This window comes from Nicotiana tabacum, chromosome 20 (assembly GCF_000715075.1).
Source record: "Nicotiana tabacum cultivar K326 chromosome 20, ASM71507v2, whole genome shotgun sequence".
NCBI lineage: Eukaryota > Viridiplantae > Streptophyta > Magnoliopsida > Solanales > Solanaceae > Nicotiana > Nicotiana tabacum.
In genome coordinates, this window is record NC_134099.1 from 32027303 (window position 1) to 32049449 (window position 22147).

General features: G+C 37.8%; 1 protein-coding gene across 1 annotated transcript; it reads right to left on the reverse strand.

Annotated features, from left to right (window-relative positions):
• Positions 1–19144: 19144 nt before the first annotated feature.
• LOC107828610 (serine/threonine-protein phosphatase 7 long form homolog) lies at positions 19145–19591 on the reverse strand. Its single transcript, XM_016655963.2, has one exon. It carries the CDS (start codon positions 19589–19591, stop codon positions 19145–19147), a length of 447 nt encoding a protein of 148 aa, XP_016511449.2.
• Positions 19592–22147: the final 2556 nt, after the last annotated feature.

Here is a 22147-nt window from a genome sequence, read left to right on the forward strand (position 1 = left end):
AAGTCAGGAGCCCGCCTTGAGAATGGAGGTGTTATATTTTATTGAAGTCAGGAGCCCACCTGGAGAATGGAGGTATTATCTTGTTAAGTCATAGCAGAAGTCAGGAGCCCGCCTGGAGAGCGGAGGGTTGCAACAAAGATCCCCAGCATAAATTAAAGTTCAGAAGTCGGAAGGAAGGCAACGCTAGTCAGAAGAAGGCAATTCAAGCTTCGAAGGAAAAATAATACGAAGCTCACAAAAAGGAAATAAGCAGTTCAAGTTCGGCAATCAAGAGAGAATACAAGTCAAGTCAGAAGTAAAAAACATCGGAGGAAACACAAGGCAACAAGACAGTGAGGCAACGAGGCAACAACAGTCACATGACCAAGAATCTTTGTAATTCATAGACTATAGTTTAGTTTAACTTCTTGTTCTCTTTTAGCATGGTGTAATAAGGAAGTCAGTAAGTAGCGGCAGCAGCAGCAACAACAGTACCAGTAAATCCACAACTCCATGGTAGTCCCAGCTACCGAAACTTCCCGAACTACATTGACCTGATTCCCTTTTAGCCGGGGATATGTAGGAAACCTTTGAAGCAGAGGTTCGGTCAAATCTTTCAAAAAGTGCTTCACACGGAGTAGCCGAACGGGCAAAAATCGCTTGTATCCGTTCACTTTATCTTTGCACGAAAACTCTTCATGTTTCCGGACAAAGAGGGGCAGTTGTGAGCATGTGATTTTGCCCTACAAGAACTACTCCCAAAAATTCAAAATAAAATAGTTTTGTGTCGCTTGTGATTTATTTGTATTTGTTTGTGCATGTTTATTCTATTTTAATTAATGAAAAATACAAAAAATATGTGTTGCATTTGCATTTACGATTTAGTTTTGCAATTTAGGATTAATTAAACAGTAATTTGTTTTACGAAAATGAAAAATCGAAAAATAACGTACTTCGCATTTTTAGTGTCTAATGTAAAAATTGTGTGATTATCTTTGTATTTAATTTTGTGTGATAATTATCCTTGAGGGTTAATTAGTATTTTTCTAAGTTAATTTTGGCTTTACAATTTATTTTAGAATTTTTGGTAATTAGGAATTAAAAAGAAAATAAAAGAAAAAGAAGAAACAAGAGAAGAAGAGTTAAAAATCGGACTGGGCTGGTTTTTAAAAGAAAGGTTCAGGCCCAATGTCACACCCCAACCCAGGCCCAAACCGACTGGTCCAAGAGACCATACCAAACGACGCCATTTCATCACCAATCAATCTAAGCCATTGATTTGTTTTGATCAAATGGTCCAGATCACCCCTCCCATAACCCGTCTCCAGCCCGACGCGCTTACCCCGAACCACACCCGCCCCAGTACTACTCCAAACGACACCGTTCCTCCTTAGTGAAGAGATCAAGGTCGTTGATCGTGAATGATCCAACGGCCAAGATCCAATCCCCACCCCACTATATATTCCTAAACGCCTCACCTCAAGCCCCTAAGCCATACCCCCCGTTCGTCTCTTCAATGATGAACCAAGCGACCCACCAAACCCTAACCGCCCTCATTCCTTTCGCCTGAAAACCCGGCGGCCTGAGGTCTGATGACCCTCAAATTCACACCCCAAAAACTTCTAACCACCCTCAACACAAATCCCTACCCCTTTAACCTCGAATCATCCCGGTTTGTTTCGAATCTTCAATCGAAGATTCGAGCAAAACCCTAGCTTACCCAATACCCCCCAAACTCACATCCTGTGATCTCCTGGACCCCCTCACCATGAATCCTTGATCAATTCTTTTCGAATCATCGTGGGCAGCTCGGATTCCAGATCGAAGTTAGGCAGGCCAAGTTCCATGAATTTTGAGTCAGAGACTGACTTTAGCCATGCTGTTTTCCTTCGAAAACACATGGTTAAAGTCCGTCTCGGCTTGAAAGTGGGAAGATCCTCGAGGTTTTTAATCGTGTTGTGATTCGGGTAAGTCTTTTACGTCCAGTTTTGATTGTTCACTCTTGCAGTTCCGTTTGTTTACTCTGTCCCTTCCTCTTCTATAAATTTGCATGAATTTCCCGTTTGAATTATAGTCAGTAGTCTAAGTTCCAATTTGGGCCAATTTACGAGTTGAATTTGTCAAGAGCTGGTCTAATTTGTGTCCGGTTAGTTTGGTTAAAGGTCAGGCTACCAATTACTTTGTCATTGTGATTCCTTAATCAGTGATGTTGGCCTGTACAATAGACCTAATGCTTAGGAAATGGTTCATTATTGTTTGAATCTAGACTTGTGCTATTAATCAGGTTTCTTTTCATGACACTTGCTTTGCCTCATCTCTAATTGCAGACTCATGTTGAGAGTAGTTGGGTTTAGTCAAAACTGTTGTGAATTAAAACTTGTTCTAGAGTGTGTGATTCCCTTTGTTTGCAATTCATACTGTCGATTACCTGCCTAGTTGGTCATCAGGAGGTCTACTGGTCTTTTAAATCTAAAGTTTTGTCATCTGTCCAGTTGAGTTAGGAGTCAGTTGTTAGGAATTTGATAGTTTGAAATGGTTATAGCTGAAGAGTTTGGTACAGATTGAAAGGGGTTCATGTAGGATAATAGTTTAGGGCATCGGGGGGGGGGTAATTTGGACTTTAAATTTGAAATTCTGATAGTAGGTACTAATGTGCCAATAAAATAAGGCATTTATTTAATAATAGTGGGATGGGAAACATAACAGTATGGGTTTTAAAGGAAATGGATTAAGAAATAGGTGCCCATACCTATTTGAATTTAATAAAGAGAAGACAAGGGTTAATGGGGAGCAAAACATACTCTAGTGGAGTGCTAAAGGTATCATGGGCAGAATTAGTTTAAGAATTCTGCCTAAGTGCTCTTGAGAGCTGGCAAGGTCAGTGTTTCGGTATAGGTGGGGGGATTTTGGACAGAGTTGAGGATCCTTTTTTGAGTCTGGTCTTGGTTTTTCTTTTGGGAAGGCCTTAGAAAAAAAAGGAATGAAATCTGAAAAGAAAAAGTTTTAAGAGTTCTTTTGAAAGGCAGTCAGTTTTGGAACTAATTTCGAAAGCTTAAAGTCAGTCTCTGAGAGTTTAAAAGATCAGTTTTTGTAGTAGAATCTGGGCTTGACTCAAGCTCGGTTGAGTCTGTTTGTGGCTGTCTGGAATGTCAAATTGCTACTGTGAACTACTGTTGTATTGCTGCTCGTATTACTGCTGTTGCTGCTGCTGATCTTTCTTCTGCTTTATTTCTGTTCCAATTCCAGGTACATTTTCCTGTAACTCTGTTGGCTGTGGAATGGATTGGAGAAAATGAATTAACCATGAGGAAATTGAAGCATGAAATGCATTTCAGTTCATTAGAATGGTTCTATTTATTCTTCTATAGTTTTCAATTACTCTATGTTTGTAGTTGATTTGTAGTTAGTGTTAGAATCACTTTATGTGTTAGTTTTATTTCGCCCCCCTCCCTGACTCCTTCAAGTATTAAATGTGCAAGCCTCATTAAACAATTGTAGAAGGTCTAATGCATGGTAATATAGCCTAGTCTAACCCATAGTAGTTAAAAGTGTTAAATGTTTCAAGATTCATCCAGTTACAACCTTTTCACCATTTGTAGTAAGTGGACTGTATAATTATTATTCTTACATGCTTATATTATTGTTTGAACTCCTGATTTAATCTTGCGATTGAAGAAGTAGTGTCAAAAATGGTCGTGAGCTTCAGTAGCTACTCTCAGTTAGTTTTGGTAGTTATAAAGGGGGGTCCGAAATGGTTATAAGTGCCAGTAGCCAATTTCAATGATCCCAGTCCAAGATATCGAAATCACTTGAGTGTTGAGAGCTGGTTTAGTGGTGTTGATTTGAGTTGTTAATTAAGTTGATACTACTGTTGTCAAGGCCAAACCAAGTCTTCATTCTAATTTGAAGTTGTGGTAATATTTAAGAACTCATTAATAGGCAAATAAATAGGATAATCTAAGTTGGAATTAGAACTCAAATGACTAGTGCTTCATTGGTTTTGAAGTAGGTCAGTGTTGTTTCTTCTTCATTACAAATTGCCAACCACACTTTGAATGACTGGAAGGGAATTTTAGTGAATAATTGTGTAAACAATTGAGGCCTGGTTTAGTATGACGGTTTGGGCTCAACAACCCATTTGCACGAAGTGAAGGCTTCAATGCCTTAAGGAGTGGCCCAGGTCCCCTTTTGCTGCATATGTATGTTTGGACCTGGGCCTAGCCCCACACTGTCCATTTATTTTTGTTTATGAGATGCAATCTTGATTGTTTTGAACGAGCGACTAACAATGCTTTGTTTGTCACTTATCATGTTATTGGAATTAGTCGAGTTGAGTTTGAATTGTGAGAATTTGGTCGTTTCAAATACGTTAATCAACTAGGATTATTTCTTTCGTTCTTAGAGACAAAAATAAATAGAAGAAATCATAGTCACTTTATGATATCCTTAAATAAAAAATGAGACGAGCCTCGCCAAATAAAAAGCATAACTTGCGGGGCCCTCTTTAATTGTTCATGTTAAAAATACTTAGAATCCGGGATGAGCCGTCTAGCAAACTTCACGGCCTTCCCCAAAATAATAACGCGTTAGATTCTTTAGGCACGATTTTAATAAAATTACATTCCTAAACTCGGGTGTGCATTTCATATAACCTAAATCCAAATACTAGAACGTTGTATAGAAATGTGTCGAGGATCCGGATGCATTTCATGCGACGTGACCCGAAAACACATTTTTAAACGACGTTCACTTTCTCAAAATTTTAATTAAAGCGGTAAATAATCTTTAAAATTGCACTATAGGATAACATGTATTAAACTCAGATATTTAGCCATTTATAATAGTTTAAGCGATCGTGCTAGAACCACGGGATCCAGGGGTGCCTAACACCTTCCCTCTGGTCAACAGAATTCCTTGCTTAGAATTTCTGGTTCGCAGACTTCAAAAGGAAAGTTAAAATTTCCTTGATTCGGGATTTAAAATAAATTAGTGACTTGGGACACCAAAAGCCAAACCTTTCCTAAGTGGCGACTCTAAATGAATAAATAATCTCGATTCGAATAATGTCACTTAAAATGGAAAAACTCCCTTATACATTTATCCTTCGGGGTAAGTGCGTAAAAAGGAGGTGTGACAATATCCCTTACCAAGTTCCTCCATTCAACCTTTTCTCTTCTCCGACGAATAATCTCCCTTGCCGCTGACTAGTAGAAAGAAAATAGACCATCACCTTCCAATTCAAGCCAACACACAAAAGCCTAAGCTAACTATTATTTTTTTATTTCTAGAAATATCGAGATTCAAAATAGAAAACTCAAGAAAGTGAGAGGAATTAGAAATCTTCAGATATGCGACAAAGGCTATAAAGTTAGCAGCGAGTCGAACACAAGTGCATCATTGATGATAAGGCTAAAAGCTATATTTCTTAAGTTAACGAGCAGCAAAGAAATCAAAATTATTGTTGGCTTTGCAATAAATTCCCCCAAGATCTGCATTAAATTGTCAAAAATTCCATCAAAAAGTTGCTACGCCATCATTGGCCACTAATTCGCTACCGCCTTCTCCGATCAATAAAATCCAAAACCACCACCTTAATGAAACATAAGGTCATAAACAAAAGAATAGGTATGGTTATTGAAAATGTTCCCATATTTTGGGGAAGAAGACGAGGGAAACAACTTCTAGGTTAGAACATTATAAGGTAGTGTTCCGTTGAAATAGGGTTGAGGCTTGGTGGCAGTGGGACGATGAGTAATTAAAGAAAGGTGTTAAAATTATTATTTTTAGATAAAAAATTAAATATGCGACATGTGTAAATCTATGAAAGAATTGTCGCGCCCCCTTTTTTCCTCTTCACATCGAAAAATCGGGTTCATGACACTTTGGGTATGGGACAACTCATTCCTTTTGGGAACAAGGTTTGCATTTTTTGAAGAGTCGACACCTAATGATTTAAGGTGCATTAGGACACCTATAAAGTTCATCTACAACTATGTTTGATAACCAGAGACAGGGTAAAGGCTTGAAATTATCCTAAGGGGAAGGTGTTAGGCACCCCTCAGGATCCACTAGTGTGGTTCCCGGCCAAACAGTTTTTATGAATTTGTACAAATAGGCAAGTATTGGCTCAAATAGTAGGGGATTTAAGTTTGAATACACATATGTAAGAAAACAACTAAAAATAGGCGAGATTTTGAAAAGAGTTACAATTTAAACATACGTGAGAATGTAAAAGGAAGAGGGGGTCCTAGGTTTGTTTATAATATGGATCACATCAATGTAATACCCGGTATAACACTCCTCAAAAGAGGGGCTACATATGGTATTAATGCACCGGTCATCATATCCATATCTAACCTTTACCACCCCGTAAAAGTAATTAGAGTGATGATTGATCTCGACTCTTATTGCATGCTGCTACCCGTCCCTTCCTATCAGCCCCGGAGAAATTTTAGGACTCTTATTCCTATAAGAAGGTGATTTTAGGGAGACCTCAGATTTAAAGATAAAAATGCTAAAGCGACATACAAAAACATATAAGACTGCAATTAGGGGAAAACATGTAAGCATATAGAAGGCTCAGCTATATCTCCGCAAACAGTGCACATAGACAGCACGACTTATACACAATTAAGGTCTGAATTTAAAATACTAAAGCAGGGTGTTTAAGTTGTTGAAGCAGAACCAGATTTATTACATGACTCAGATAAGAAGTCTGAATCAGGCCCGCCTGCTGGTTGTAGCAGTTGATAATTAAATAAAGGCAGTTATGTTTTTAGTCAAGTTATTTCCTAAGGCTTGCCTAGGCTTAAAACCATATGCAGTAGTTATTCCAAGTCATTAAGACAGTTGCAAATGATTATTACCTAAATAGGCTGTTCTAATCGCAAAAGTTGTTGCCAATTTTATTCAGAAAACCGTAGTGCGAAAATTATTACTTTACTACTTTTTTTCATGAATCAGTAGTTAACTAGGTGTTTGGACGAAATGTAAACAGGATCCTAGACAGGATATCTAATATGCATATGCAAATGGCAGGGTTGTTAAAGAAATAAAGTCCCTAAGATATGATTTTTAAATGTATGCATGAGTTGCAGAATTATCAGAATATAACTTTGTGAATACAACTTTTATAGCAATGCTATTATTGCCCTAGGAGAAGGATTTCTAAGCGATGGAGATAAAGCATGGATTAATGAATGAGATGCTGAAGTAAGAAACATGAATCCTAAGAACATGATTTATAATGCATTGTATGAATTCCTAGACATGGTTTCTATTGCACGATTTGGAAATGTAAACCTAATAACATGTTTTCTACCCTTTAACAACTATAATATGAATATTTACCATCCCTTTTCACTAGCCAACCCCATACTTATTTACAAATTATTACAGACCGTGTGATTGAATTACATAAGAAAAATGTAAAAATAAGAAGTTACAACTACAGGAAGCCTGATTCTGACTTCCTCTTTGAGTTATGGAATAAACCACCTCAAATGCCAATGTTGTTCCAAAGCCTTCTCATATCTGGGTGTGTCAGAGTTCCCCAAGGACCTCAAGGGATCCTGAAAAGTGCTCACACCCAGATTTGCATAACCAAACAGAGTAAGTGCGGTGTGGAAAAGCCAGCCCTTATGTGTCCAGGTTCAGAGGGAGCTCAAGGGTCCCAAAGCAAGGCTCACACAAGAGGGGCAGAACCTAGATTCTAAGAGTATAGTGAAAGTGCATAACACACGTTGAAAGGGATTTGTTTAAAAAGTTGGATTGATAGTCCATTTTGGAAAACAATCAGTAACAGAGGTGATTGAAATCAATCGTAGTAGCAAATAAAACTCAAAACTCCTAAGGTGAGATCACACACAAAATCAGTAGTCACAAAGGGGTCAAGGGACTTGGGACATACAAACATTTGACTGTAAACACATAACCCTATCAAGGATCTTAGGACTAGTAGGACATGCACAACAATAACTGATACTGGCATGATCACAGGCTAGTCAGAAAGAACATAAACACATTAAAGGGATTGAGACTTGAGATGACAAGTACACAATATGTGATTGACATGGCATGCTTTGAAACACACATAGGGAAGTGCATTAATCTAAAGAGAAGGGGGAATATTATAACATGTTGGTAATGTAACTTAACAGAACCACAAGCAGAAATAGACCAAAATGAAAGAAGCTGAAACAATTAAAGGAGCATGTTGTTGTTGAAGCTTTAAAATTAAACTAGGGCATACCAGTTGAGAAAACAAAGTGCAGAAAAATAAGGCAAATAGGATTTCACAATCTAGCGTTGACTGTCAGCCGACTAGACAAAACAGTAGCACAAGTAGTAGTAGAGAAAGAGAGTTTTTGAGTGTGTAAGTGTGTGTTCTGAACTCAATTGTTCGCGTGTTTAAAAAAAAAGAGGGTATGGTATTTATAGCTTTGAAAACGAGTAGAAACATAAGGTAACCAGTAAAGTTTTAACACAAATATGGAAATAATCACAATCAAAATTCCATTAATGCAAGTATTCCCTTTAATCAAGGAATTACTACTCAAATGGATACTAACAGGGATAATTAAGGAAAGAAAATCAATTCGGAGAAGATTGATTTCTGACCATATAAGGGATAGTAAAGGTATAAAGTAAATATTTGAGTCTAAGTATAAAATATACTTAATTTTGGGAAAGGATTCAGCAGGGGTAAAACATCAAAGCAAAGGAAGGGAATCAATCAATTTAAACAAAACGAGTGAAATTAAGGGTTTATAAGAAAACTTTTGCAATTAATCGTAACTTGAGGAAATAAAGATCAATCAAGAAGTGGTCATGATTCTGCACTTCAACATATAAATAGAAAGGAATGAACAAGCGTATTAGACATGCAGGGTCAAACATATTGACAAAAAGGAGCAAATTAAATGAACATAAATATACAGGAGTGACATGAATAGGCTAGGGACAATTCAAGGGATGGTAATCAACAAGGTCAAGCAGTCATGGCTCACACGTAGAACCCAAGTGAAGAAACCAGTCTAACAGGTAAAGAGAGTCAGAAATAAGTAAAGAACTCACAGTAACAAGTGAGGAAAACTATTTAAGAAATTAGGGTTTTAACAATAGTCGAGTTTAAAAGAATGGTAAGAACTCAGAATCAGATAAGTCAAACAAGGAGAAGGATTCAAACACAAAGAACTTAATCGAAACAAGTATACACACAAACAAACAAAGACAGCTTCAGAACTCAGATAAAACCAAAAAATACCTGGGGTTTTAACACGACAAACCAGGTAGAAGAAAAGCATGAACAAATCATTTAAACATGGTAAAATCATAAAACAATACTAAAAATCGGAGAAGAGATCCTTTTAAAAGAGGTTGAGAAAACCCTAATCGTTGAAGACGAAGAGTCACTTTGAAAAATCGGAAGGTCTTTGAGGAAAACACTTAAGAGGTTCATAACATACACAGATCTAAGATAGATCTGAAAGAAAATCAAAAGATCTTAAAGGTTAGGGTTTCAGAGAACCCAGAAAAATGAGAAAAACTTTGAAAAGTTACCGATCTAGCCGGAAAAATCAAGGATCTGACTCGAACGGCCATAGATGGCCGGAAAAAGACCAGAGATAGAGGTTGAGCAAGGACTGAACCAGATCTCTTCGAGATCTGTCCATGAAATCACACAAACGGGCCACCAGAAGATGTAGGAGACCGGTATACATCTCAAACAGCCATGGGAGTCCATGGATTGACTGGGGATTGAAAGGGATTAGAGTGGATTTGGATGGCGGCGGCTAGGGTTTAGGTGAGGTTGTAGAGAGAATAGGAGAGGAAAGGAATTCAAGGGCGGCAGGTTAGTAGAAATAATTTAGGGTAAGGGGTCGTTTTGGGTTAAAAATGGTAAGGGGAGTTGCGGACCGTTGATCTGAATGATCAACGGTCCAGATTGGATAGGGTAGGTAGGGATCCGGGTTTGGATAAGGTTTAAAGGTTAGGGTGGATTTAAATTGGAATTGGGTTGGGAAATTTGGGGTCTAATTTAAGCTATAATTGAAATACAAAAGGGTTGTTATTTAAATAGCCAGTTTTTACTTTTTTAATTTATAAAAATAGTAAATAGTTTCTGAAAATAAATTCAAAGTACTAAAAATGATTTACAATATATAATTAACAATATAAAAATATAAAACTCAATTTTATGAATATGAAACACAATTAAACCTTAAAATGGCTAATATTGCAATTATATGCAATTTAACTTTAAAAATACTAAATGAAATTGTAAAAATATGAAAAAATTATTTTAGCCATATTTTGGCATAAATATAAAAATCCAATAGATGAATTGTCAAAAATACTAATTTGGGAAAATAATTACTGGGATTTTATGATAAAAAGGGGAAATAAATCAATTTAAAAACCTTAAAAATATGAAAAAAATAATAAAATACTTGGACATGCTTATATATGTATGTATATATATATATATACTATTTTGAAAGTATTTTGCATATTGAAAATATATAGAGAAAAATTGTGTACCAACAAGAATTAACCCAGATTTTTTACAAATTAACACGTCTCTTTTGAGTGTAAAATACGCGACTCACAATGTTGTGTCTAAAGATACACTTCAGAAAGGTTGAGTGTGTAAAATAATTTTCGCCTTCAAAAAGTGTGTATAGGGATTTGGTCTATAGTTCATATGGCAACTTATGTATTTTGCCCAAGAAATAAAAGGAAAATATTACTATAATGATCTTTCCATAGTTAACTACTTGTTAAGGTTTTTATTCCAACTAGCTAGAAAAGGCTTCATTTTGGTCTTGTAAAATGAATGTGAAAGCAATGCCCTTCGCACCTAAGAGCCACAGGCTGAAGAAGCAAGAGTTTGGATAGATCTTTACTATTTTCGAGTGTAAATGAAAAAGCAAGATTTTTTTGGGTACTGGGCTCGCTTATTCCTCTGTAAGCTGACAGTGGAAGCATGAGGGCGATATCTGTTTTTGATTGATAAAAAGCATCTCTTCTTTGTCCTCCTCACCGAACTTGCCAAAAAAAAAAACAATCTTGTCTAACTTTGATAACTCCTCGTTCTCAATTCCAATATGTCTACATCTTTTTTCGAATCTTCTTTAACAGAAGGAACAATAAAAAAAGGTAGCCGGTGCACAAGTAAACATAAACTCGTGAAGGTCGTGACATAGATTTTAGGGAAAACTAAAAAAAAGAATATCATAAGAAAGAGATTTCTTCAAATTTAAAACTTTTTCAAAAATACAAACCCTAAGGTAAAGTTTTCAAAATTGAGACCTCCCTTTCACTCTTTTTTTTGGTTGCTTACAATAACCAACACCGATGGAGTCCGAAACTTTTCTAATGCCCTTTTGGAAAAAAAATACGTTTTTACTACTAAAAGAAATTTACATAAATAAATAAAATGTAGTATAATACTGTATTTTACTTTAACGGAAAGTTAGCCGTTAAAGTAAAACGCAGTACTATACCGCGTATTATTAAAAAATTAATTTTTTAAGGAAAACACAGTATAATACTGCGTTTTCCTTAAACACAGTATTATACTGCATTTTTCTATTAATATTGGGCCCAGCTATATTTAATTAAAGGGAAACACAGTACAATAATGCGTTTAAGGAAAGTACAGTATTATAATGCGTTTTGCTTTAAAATTTGGGCCCATCAATAATTCAAATACATAAAACGTGGTATTGTACTGCATTTTACATTAAAAAAAATCTGCACCCCAAGCTTATTTAAAGGCGTTTGAATTTTATGAAAATCCATTCAATACTTTCCTTCAAACTTCCGTTCATACATCTCTCTTCTTCTTATTAATCATTTTTTTACAATGTCTGAAGAGCCAAGAATAAGGGTTTCATTATATTGGGGGGGGAGGGGTGAGGTTGTACTGGAGAATAACTCTGTGAGGTATAGCTCACCTCCACGGTGTCATATTAAATTGCCGCTTATAATAGAGTACGATAAATTGGTATCGTTGTTACGTAAAAAAATGAGTCAGAGAAAGTGTTCGGTTAACCTTAAAGTAACCGGTAGATTTCCGTATTCAGTGACTCCGCAGGGGTTTGCTTATTACTCTGAGTTTAACATCGAAGATGATGAAACTCTTAGAGATTTTTTGCGAATTCTGGATGAATACAGGGAATTTATTGTAATAAAGTTGTTGGAAATGTATGTCAAGGTGGAAGACGTTCCCAATAATGAGGGCGTGCATAGTAGGGATACCCCCAGTCATCGGGTGGTTATTCTGGAGCAGTTTTTGCCGGACAAATTGCTGATGAAAGAGCTTGCCTTGATTTAAACTTGTCACCACCGGCGAATGAGCAACCACAAAATAATTTTTCGACTTTATATAATCCACAAGACGATTGGTAAACTTCAATTTTTCTACGCTTTAGCGATGTTTATTTTATGTTTGAATTGGATTTGTATTAACACTCATATTTTTCATATGGGGTACCGTCCGGATATGAATTTTACAAGTTATGACCCCGCCCCTAGTTGGAATATGTGTAGTTCTGGAGTATTGGACCATGGTGGTCCATCCGGGAGTCATCACCAACAAGAAAATATCCATCATGAAACGTCAAGACAGTACGACTTGTAAGTAAAGTGATATATCTATTTCTAATGTATTTATCTAGTTGGGTAACTTATCATTTTGTTCTTTTTGTGCAGTGAAAACAAGCTTCTTGATGTTGCTGACCTCACACAATTGCCCATAGACGGCGTATTCACTCTTGAGTTGGCAGATGCATAGAGTCAGGAAGATGATAGTGATTATGACAACAATGCGGATGAGTCTGGGGATGACACACCCTTCCATGATGAGGGTGATGATGAGGAGGAAGTGAATGTTGAACCTGAGCTGACGAGGGAGCATGTTCCTCCACCTCCCGCTAGACCAAGAGTGTACGAGTCCCACGTGCCATTTCATGAGCGGAATATTCCCTACCTTGATAATTTGCCAAGCATGCCGAACGTGGATGCCCTCACAAGGGATGATGATGAATTTCGGTCAGCGATGTGGGATGAGTCTAGACCAGCTGTTCTGACAAAGGGCATGTATTTCCCCGATAAAGCTTGTCTAATTAGGGCTGTAAAAATCTACAGTATAAGAGAGTGTCGTGAGATGATAGTAAGTGAGTCAACTACGGAGGTATACAAGGCTGTATGCCATAGAGACTTTATGGGTTGTCACTAGATGTTTCAGCAAGAAGAAATCAGGTTTGTGGAAAGTAGGTAAATTTATTAGCACCCACAGATGTGAAATGGGCACATTCAATGAGAATCACTTCAATCTGGATATGGACTTGATTTCTCTTGTCTTGATTCCATATTTGGAAGTGTCCATTAGGTTCAAGATTAAAGAGTGTATTACAGCCGTCCACCAAGAGTATAGTTGTACTATAACCAAAAGAAAGACATATATTGGTCGCAAACGTGCCTTTGAACTTATTTATGGCGACTGGGATAAGTCTTTTTAAAATCTGCCCAGGTACATGGCCGCACTGCAACACTTTAACCCCGACACTGTTGTTGAATGGAGACGTGAGCGTAGTCCGGACATACCCGAATATATTTTCAACTATGTGTTCTGGTCATTTAAAGCAGCAATTGATGGTTTTGTGCATTGTCGTCCTGTAATTTCCATAGACGATATCATGTATATGGAAAGTATGATATTAAGCTTTTGATTGCAGTTGCAGTAGATGCCAACGGACAAATATTTCCACTAGCTTTTGCCATTTGTGCCAACGAAAGCGAAGAGACGTGGACGCTTTTCTTGAACCACTTGAAGCAGCACGTTGTCAAACAATGTTCAGGTATTTGTCTAATATCTGATCGATATGGTGGTATTTTAAGTTCTGTACGGCACTTGCCTGAATGGCAGGAACCATATGCATACCACTGTTACTGTGTGAGGCACCTGAAGGCCAATTTCCAGAAGAAATATCCTGACAAGACCTTGCATGACTTAATGTGGATGGCTGCAACTGAGCACCAGCAGTGCAAATTCACCAGGCGCATGGAAGCGATTCGGCAGATAGATCTACGAGCCTATACTTGGTTGATGGGACATGAGCTTCATATGTTGACATTGCATGCTGATGGCGGCAGACAATGGGGAGCCCTTACTACAAACGTGTCGGAGTCATTCAACGACTTATTGAAGTCTGCCTGTGGACTGCATGTTACTGCCATGGTCCGCATGACATTCAAACAGAGTGCGGAGAGGTTAGTTGAAAGGCATGGAGCTGCATCGGCATTGATGGACATGGGTGTTCAATTTATGCCAATACCCATGAGAAGATTTGAAAGGTACAGGAGGCGAGCACAGTGGCATTCGTTTCTATAGTACGATGATGACCGGGGTGTTTTTGAAGTTAAGACCGCTATCCGCGGACACCGTGAGAATAATCTACAAATGGTGAATGAAGCTAGAAGATTTTGTTCTTATGGGAAATGGACCATCTACCACATGATGTGCACACATGCATTGAAGTGCTTTCAACAAGTTGGATATGGGGCAACCAACTATATTGATAGGCAATACAGTGTTGTTGAATTCGTAGACACGTATAGCGGGCAGTTACAGCCATTAGGTGTTGAGCATTATTGGCCGCCAAAACCTTTTAAGATGGTATGTAACAAGGACTATTTGCGCAAGCTGCAAGTGAAAAGAGAACGCGTATACGGAACCAAATGGATGTTGGTGACACAGTTTATGCGCGTAAATGTGGCATATGCTCGCAGCCAGGACACGACCATCATAAATGTCCTTCAGGTGGTGTGCGTGGCGGTGGCAATCCAACTCCTGGTGCAAGTTCGTCGAATGTACCCAACTATCAAGGATACCCCTAGTCTTTTTTTTTAATATGTGTCTGTACTTGTGTATGTTGCAAGATATATCAAATAAAATTATGTTCCACAATCTTGTTACATCTTATTTTTTAACGTGATGTTTTGATATGGTTGTTCAAATATTAAACTTATTTGTGTTAGTAAAGAAGACCAAGAATGTGGAATAAAAAAATTACGTATTAAAAAATAAATCTAATATGTAAAGCGTGGTACAATAATACGTTTTATCTATTGTATTGTCATTCTCAAAAAGTTGGAATGACCGAAGAAAAAGCTATTTAATTGCAGAATAACTTTAATATGTAAAGCGTGGTATACTACTACGTTTTGTTGAGTTGTCATGTCGTTCTGAAAAAGCTGAAAACCATGTGAAAAAACTGTTTTGTTGCAGAATAACTTTAATATGTAAAGCGTGGTATAATACTATGTTTTGTTGAGTTGTCATGTCGTTTAACTTCAATAACTAAAATGCAGTATAATACTACGTTTTGTGTGAAATATTAACTATAAATAACGGGCGCATGCTACTTATGTTCTGCACTTAACAATAACCAAAGTTTCTCTTTAAGAAATGTCTGAACAACCCGTTTATGTCCCAAGGTGCTATTGCGGAGAAAAATGCAGTTTGTACAAATGGTGGCCAGATGGTGGACGCCGCTACTGGGCATGTATGAACAAGGAGGACGAGCAACCCGACAAGCCTACATGTGAATTTGAGGTATGGATGGATGAACCATATAACCAGGAGTACTACAAAAAGAGAATTTATGATCTTCATATTACCTGTACGAGGCAAGCGATATGCGAGCGCCGAACCAACCAAGAAATTGATGAGTTGAAGGCGAAACTCAATGAGGTAGAAGAAGAGAAAAAAAGCTGGAAGACCAACTCTAGTGGTTGGAGCAAATAGTAGTACGCGGTCGTGACTAAACAGTGGCTTGTACGCGTTGAGTGTACTAGTGTATCTTTTCATTAGTTCTACTGTTTGTTTTTGTTATGTGTATCGTTAGATTTGCCGTGTTTGTGTTGTCATGTTTAAATAAAATTGTTGTTCAAATTCTGTCACAATAACCTGTGTCGTTAAACTAAAATTATTGCCATTATCTACATAATGTATTATTTTCTTCATAGAATTGTTCAAAAATTCAATGTATTGGTGTTAATAATATGTAAAGCGCAGTATAATACTACGCTTTGTTGAGTTGTCATGTCGTTCTGAAAAACCTGAAAACCATGGGATAAAACAATGTCATTTCAGAGAAATTTAATATGCAAAACGTGGTATAACACTACGTTTTACGTGTATGTAAAGCGTGGTATAATACTACGTTATATGTGAAATCTTGCCTATAAATAACAAGCGCATTCTAGTTATTTTCTACGCTTAACAACAACCTATAGCAAATATTTCCATAAAACCAAAGTTTCTCTTTAAGAAATGTCTCGACAACTCCTTTATTGCCCAAAGTGCGACTGTGGAATCAAAAGCATGATGTACGATTGTTGGGAAGAAGCTGGACGCCGCTACTGGGCGTGTATGAACATGTTTTATAGGCAACCTGGCGTACCTACATGCAATTTTAAGGTATGGATTGATGAACCATGTGAGCAGGAATATTACAAAAACAAATTGTATCATCTTCATGATGTGTGTACGGGGCAGTAGGACAGAGAGCGCCAATCCAAGCTTGAAATTGCAGAGTTGAAGGCGAAACTCAAGGAGGCGGAAGAAGAGAAAAAAAGTTGGAAAACAAGCTCGAGTGGATGAAGCAGAGAATACTAGGCGGTAGTGACTAAACAATGGCATGTACATGTTGAGCATTGTAGTGTATCTTTATTTTCCTTTGTCCAGTGTTTTCATTAGTTCTACTGTTTGTTTTTGTGTTAGGTTTGCAAGGTTTGTGCTTGTGTTGTACTGTTAAAGTAAAATTGCTGTTCAAATGCAATTAAAATAAAATTGTTATTAAAAGATAATTGTTACCATTATTTACATAATGCACTATTTACACAAAGTAAAAACATAAGTAAATCAATGAGTCCCGCAGCCTGTGTGCTTCAGTGCTGCTGCTGGCCTAAGTCGCATCCCCTATCGCCCGGGTACACTATCTGGATTATCATCATCAAGCCGCCTCTTTATGTGAGGATGTGCAGCAGCATCGACACCACATCTGGCAAGATCGGAAGAATAGACCGTCGGGCCGTCAACAACCTACAAAACAAGTACTAATCTTAGCATGTGACAAAGTATATTTGTATTGTACGTGTTAAGTCAAAAAACATTTTCTCACCGTGGTCTCGTCGGCCTCCTAAGTATATGCATTTGTGGTGTCCTCATCAAAGCATGTAGTGGCCTCAAAGATGGGCTGGGACGAAGCCTTCATAAGAAAGTTAAAAATTAATTAATGACAACTCATTAAGGAAAAGAAAACAAATTGAAATTTTAAAGTAATACAAACATACCTGCGCCTGTGGTAGATCCACATCAACCGCCGGGGATGAGGCATAACTCAACCTGCGCCCGCCATCCACGTCCTGGGTCGGACGATCCTCAGCTGTAGTAGATGGGCATGCAAAGTACTGGTCTACATCCCCGTCGAATGTACCCATGATCGACAATGCTCCTGACGGGGTGACCTGCGATGCTGACAGAGATAGCTGAAGGCTATACGACGGCATGATGCTGGAAGGCTCATCTACCTTGAGGTATATAACCTGGCTGATCATCTCCAAAATCCTCATCATGTCCCTCAACAGGTGGGTCGACAGGTGCCTCAACGCCCCCTTGCTGGGGACCACCTCCTCTCCGTCCCCCGCGACCCCGTGGGGCACCCCCCCTCGTGGGGCACCCCTCCCTCGTGCCCTACCCCTGCCTCGTGGGAAAGCCCTACCCCGATGGTAGTCCTCTGGCATCGCATACTGAGCCTCGTTATCCAACCTCGTGCCATCTCTTGCTTGAAACAGGGTCCGACGAGCCAGATCTGCCACCCGCCGGCCATACTCAACGAGTGCAGAATTGTCGGCATGCTGCTGCATCTCCTGTCCCAACTGGTAGACCAGGTGATGCCCAATAGCCTGTGAAACACTTAAGATATTAAAAAAATAATGCTATATAACAAATATAAGATATTAATAAGCCAAAAAAACATACCAATGACTCGTGCCTCCCGACGTATGGTCTGTAGCGCTCGCCAAGTACATGAATGGGGTTCCCGATCATCAATCGAGTGTGACATCAGTACCATGACGTATACAGATGAATAGTGGCCTCCTGGGTAAATGAAGGTGGTGGCGGAATACGGTACTCTCGCTGCTCCCAAATATGGACCTGCTGCTCTAGCCATCCCATAAATATATCGTCCACCCTGACACAGTCATCCCGCTAATAGTGTGTATGGACCCATGCAGGCTCCCCCGGTATAGGTTGGGGACGGTGAAACTGGCGAAGCACACGCTCTGTGGCATGATACTCAACCATATCGAAGAAGATCATCGGAACGGAGGTTCTCCAAAACAGTTGGTCGACTAAGCAATAATCGGGCAGCTGAGCTAGCAACTCGTCGCTGTATGGCGTCCAAATAAACTATCAAATAATAACATAAAAGTGAGCATGCGCAACACAAATCAATTTATAACAAGTAAGTGTAGGTACATATTTACCTGTCCGGCCACCAGCATATCTAACACATCCCTGACAAGGGGGGATTATGATGAGCATCGGTCCCTCGGTAGTTCCCACGCCGGAGAACCCACCTAGAAGCTAGAGGGAGAAACAGATAAGCCTCACCGGACGCAAGTGGTGGTAGAGGTGGCTGCAACGGCATGATCCGCTGCCAGACCCAAACCTAAGATAAAAGGTTGATGTAAAATTTATGAGTCATTTCGACCATATAGAATTCGGAGTAATGAACGGAGTATTCGAAAATGTTGTCACCTGTAGGAGGGGCAGAAATCCACATATGTCCACCGCGCAAAGTATGCTCGCCCGACACATGCTCCTATACAGGTATGCAAGAACAGAAGCACCCCAGCTGTACAAGGGTAAATCATCCAGCTGCTGAAGATGATGGAGAAAACGCATACTCACTAGACTCCCCGAAGTGTTCGGGAACAAGACACACCCGAAAAGCAGGAGCAACGCCAACCGCAACCTCTCAATATGGAGATCCTCCGTCTCGCCGGTAATGTCTGGGTGCAAAAACGCCATATGATCTCTGATGCCTGACAAAGCAACGCGAATGCCCCCTCTCTGTACATCGTCACCCTAAGGTCTATAACCAGTAAACTGCCCCATCATATCCAAATATTGTCCACGCGTCATGGATCTAATGTACTGGGGCAGTGCCCGTCCATCTATGCGCAGCCCGTACAAAACCTGAACATCTTCCAGCGTGATAGTGGCCTCTCCAGTGGGCAAGTAAAAAGTATGCGTCTCCGGTATCCACCGCTCTACCAAGGCCGTAATGAGAGACCAATCAAGCTGCATCCGCCCAATCCGAAAAATCGTATAGAAGCCCGTAGCCTGTAGGCGCGCGACTATGCGGGCATGGAAAGGATGCTGCGCCATGAACTCCCACAAATCGTCAGGTCTCCTGGCGCGGAGAGGCTCATCCGATAGCTGTCCCTCCCATACAAAGGAGGACCTATGGTCGCCCTGCAACACTAATAGCTGATCCTCGGCAGGTCCAGGATGCGCAGGCGGAATGTCCATGTCGTCTACTATAATTTAAAGAAAATTAATTGTGTGTGTTAGTTTAATAAATTAAATAATTATTTTTAATATTGGATTAAGTAATTATCTATGGGTTCCGATCTCGATTTTTGAGGCCCGGTAGCACCAAGTTATCCTTAATTATTATGCGTGTCAATTTCAACATTTTTAGAATTTTGTTAGTTTAATAAATTAAATTAAAATTCCTTGAATTGGATTTAATAATTATGTATGGGTTCCAGGCTCGATATTTGAGACCTGGTAGCACCAACCTATCCTTAATTATTATGCGTGTCAATTTTAATATTTTTAGAATTTTGTTAGCTTAATAAATTAAATAATTAATTATTTTTAATATTGGACTTAATAATTATGTATGAGTTCCAGGCTCGATATTTGAGGCCCGGTAGCACCAAGTTATCCTTAATTATTATGCGTGTCAATTTCAGTTACCGATGGAATTTTGTTAGCTTAATAAATTAAATAATTAATTATTTTTAATATTGGACTTAATAATTATGTATGGGTTCCAGGCTCGATATTTGAGACCCGGTAGCACAAAGCTATCTTTAATTATTATGTGTGTCAATTTTAATATTTTTAGAATTTTGTTAGCTTAATAAATTAAATAATTAATTATTTTTAATATTGGACTGAATAATTATGTATGGGTTCCCGGCTCGATATTTGAGGCCCGGTAGCACCAAGTTATCCTTAATTATTATGCGTGTCAATTTCAAATACCGATGGAATTTTGTTAGTTTAAGGAATTAAATTAAAAATTATTGAATTGGACTGAATAATTATGTATGGATTCCAGGCTCGATATTTGAGGCCCGGTAGCACCAAGCTATCCTTAATTATTATGTGTGTCAATTTCAACATTTTTAGAATTTTGTTAGCTTAATAAATTAAATAATTAATTATTTTTAATATTGGACTGAATAATTATGTATGGGTTCCTGGCTCGATATTTGAGGCCCGGTAGCACCAAGTTATCCTTAATTATTATGTGTGTCAATTTCAATTTTTTAGAATTTTGTTAGTTTAATAAATTAAATTAAAATTCCTTGAATTGGACTGAATAATTATGTATGGGTTCCAGGCTCGATATTTGAGGCCCGGTAGCACCAAGCTATCCTTAATTATTATGCATGTCAATTTCAATATTTTTAGAATTTTGTTAGCTTAATAAATTAAATAATTAATTATTATGTATGGGTTCCAGGTTCGATATTTGATTTAATTTGACAACATATATTAATTTTTTACTTTTGTAAGTTTATTTTTATAAATTAAATAATTAATTTTTTACTACGCTAAAAGGCTATACATTTTACTACGCTAAAAGGCTCTATATTTTACTACGCTAAAAGACTCTATATTTTACTACGCTAAAAGATCACTGTTACATATAAAAACAACAAACATAACATACAAATATGAACAACAAACTAAATAAATAATATTTATTTATTATTTAAGCAAATAAAAACATAACATTAACATTTAAAATTATTTGTCAAATTTTAACAATTTTTTGTCCCAAAACTAATAAATCAATCCGGGTATAAATAAGATACAAATTTAAACACAAACATAACACAAATTAACATGGAAACATATTCAACAACGGAAATATGCATGTACTATACGAGTTTCGACATAAACAAAATCGAAATACCTCGATTTAAGTTTTTTAAAATTGAGTCAAATCGAAATTTTGCACCTGAATGAAGGAATTCAAAGCTTGTCTTGTATGCGGGACCTACACTCTTTGCTTTTTGGGTGACGGGTGGGGCCCAATTTTTTTTTAAATTTGACCGAGGGGGGAGGGGGGACCAGCAGTGGAGCAGGGGTGTTCTTTTTTAATGGTGATGATTCTGTCGTTGTCTTTGGGAAGAAGAGCTTTCTATTTTTTTTAGAGTAAAATATAGTATAATACTGCATTTTCCTTAAACGCAGTATTGTATTGCGTTTCCCTTTAATTAAATATAGCCGGGCCCAATATTAATAGGAAAATGCAGTATTATACTGCGTTTTTCTTAAAAAAATTAATTTTTTAATAATACGCAGTATAATACTGCGTTTTACTTTAACGGCTAACTTTTCGTTAAAGTAAAATGTAGTATTATACTGTATTTTAGTTATTTATGTAATTTTTTTTAGTAGTAAAAACGTATTTTTTTTTTGCCTAAAAAGGCATTAGAGAATGCATTCCGAGTCAATAACCGCCACGTACCTGAAATCTTCAACGGTCGTACCGTTACATTGCGCCGATGCGCACATTAGTACTATCAAAATGTCATCGTTCTTTACCAAGTCCTCCTATAGTTTGTTCAACTCCCTAGACTCAAAAATAGAAATACGACAAAAATAAGAAAAATGAACTACACAATCCCATATTACCAAACGCTCCCTTTAGCACGTGTAAACCCAACATATTAAACCTTCTTCACAGTCAATTCACACAGTCTTTCACGCGCCAATTCCTCGTTGTATGCATAAAATTAAAAAACTAAACATAAAACAAAATAATTTAATATTCTCTTTTTT

Bases quoted from the DNA above. Each gene is read 5' to 3' on its own strand.
- LOC107828610 (XM_016655963.2), bottom strand. From the start codon at position 19,591: ATGGACATTCCGCCTGCGCATCCTGGACCTGCCGAGGATCAGCTATTA.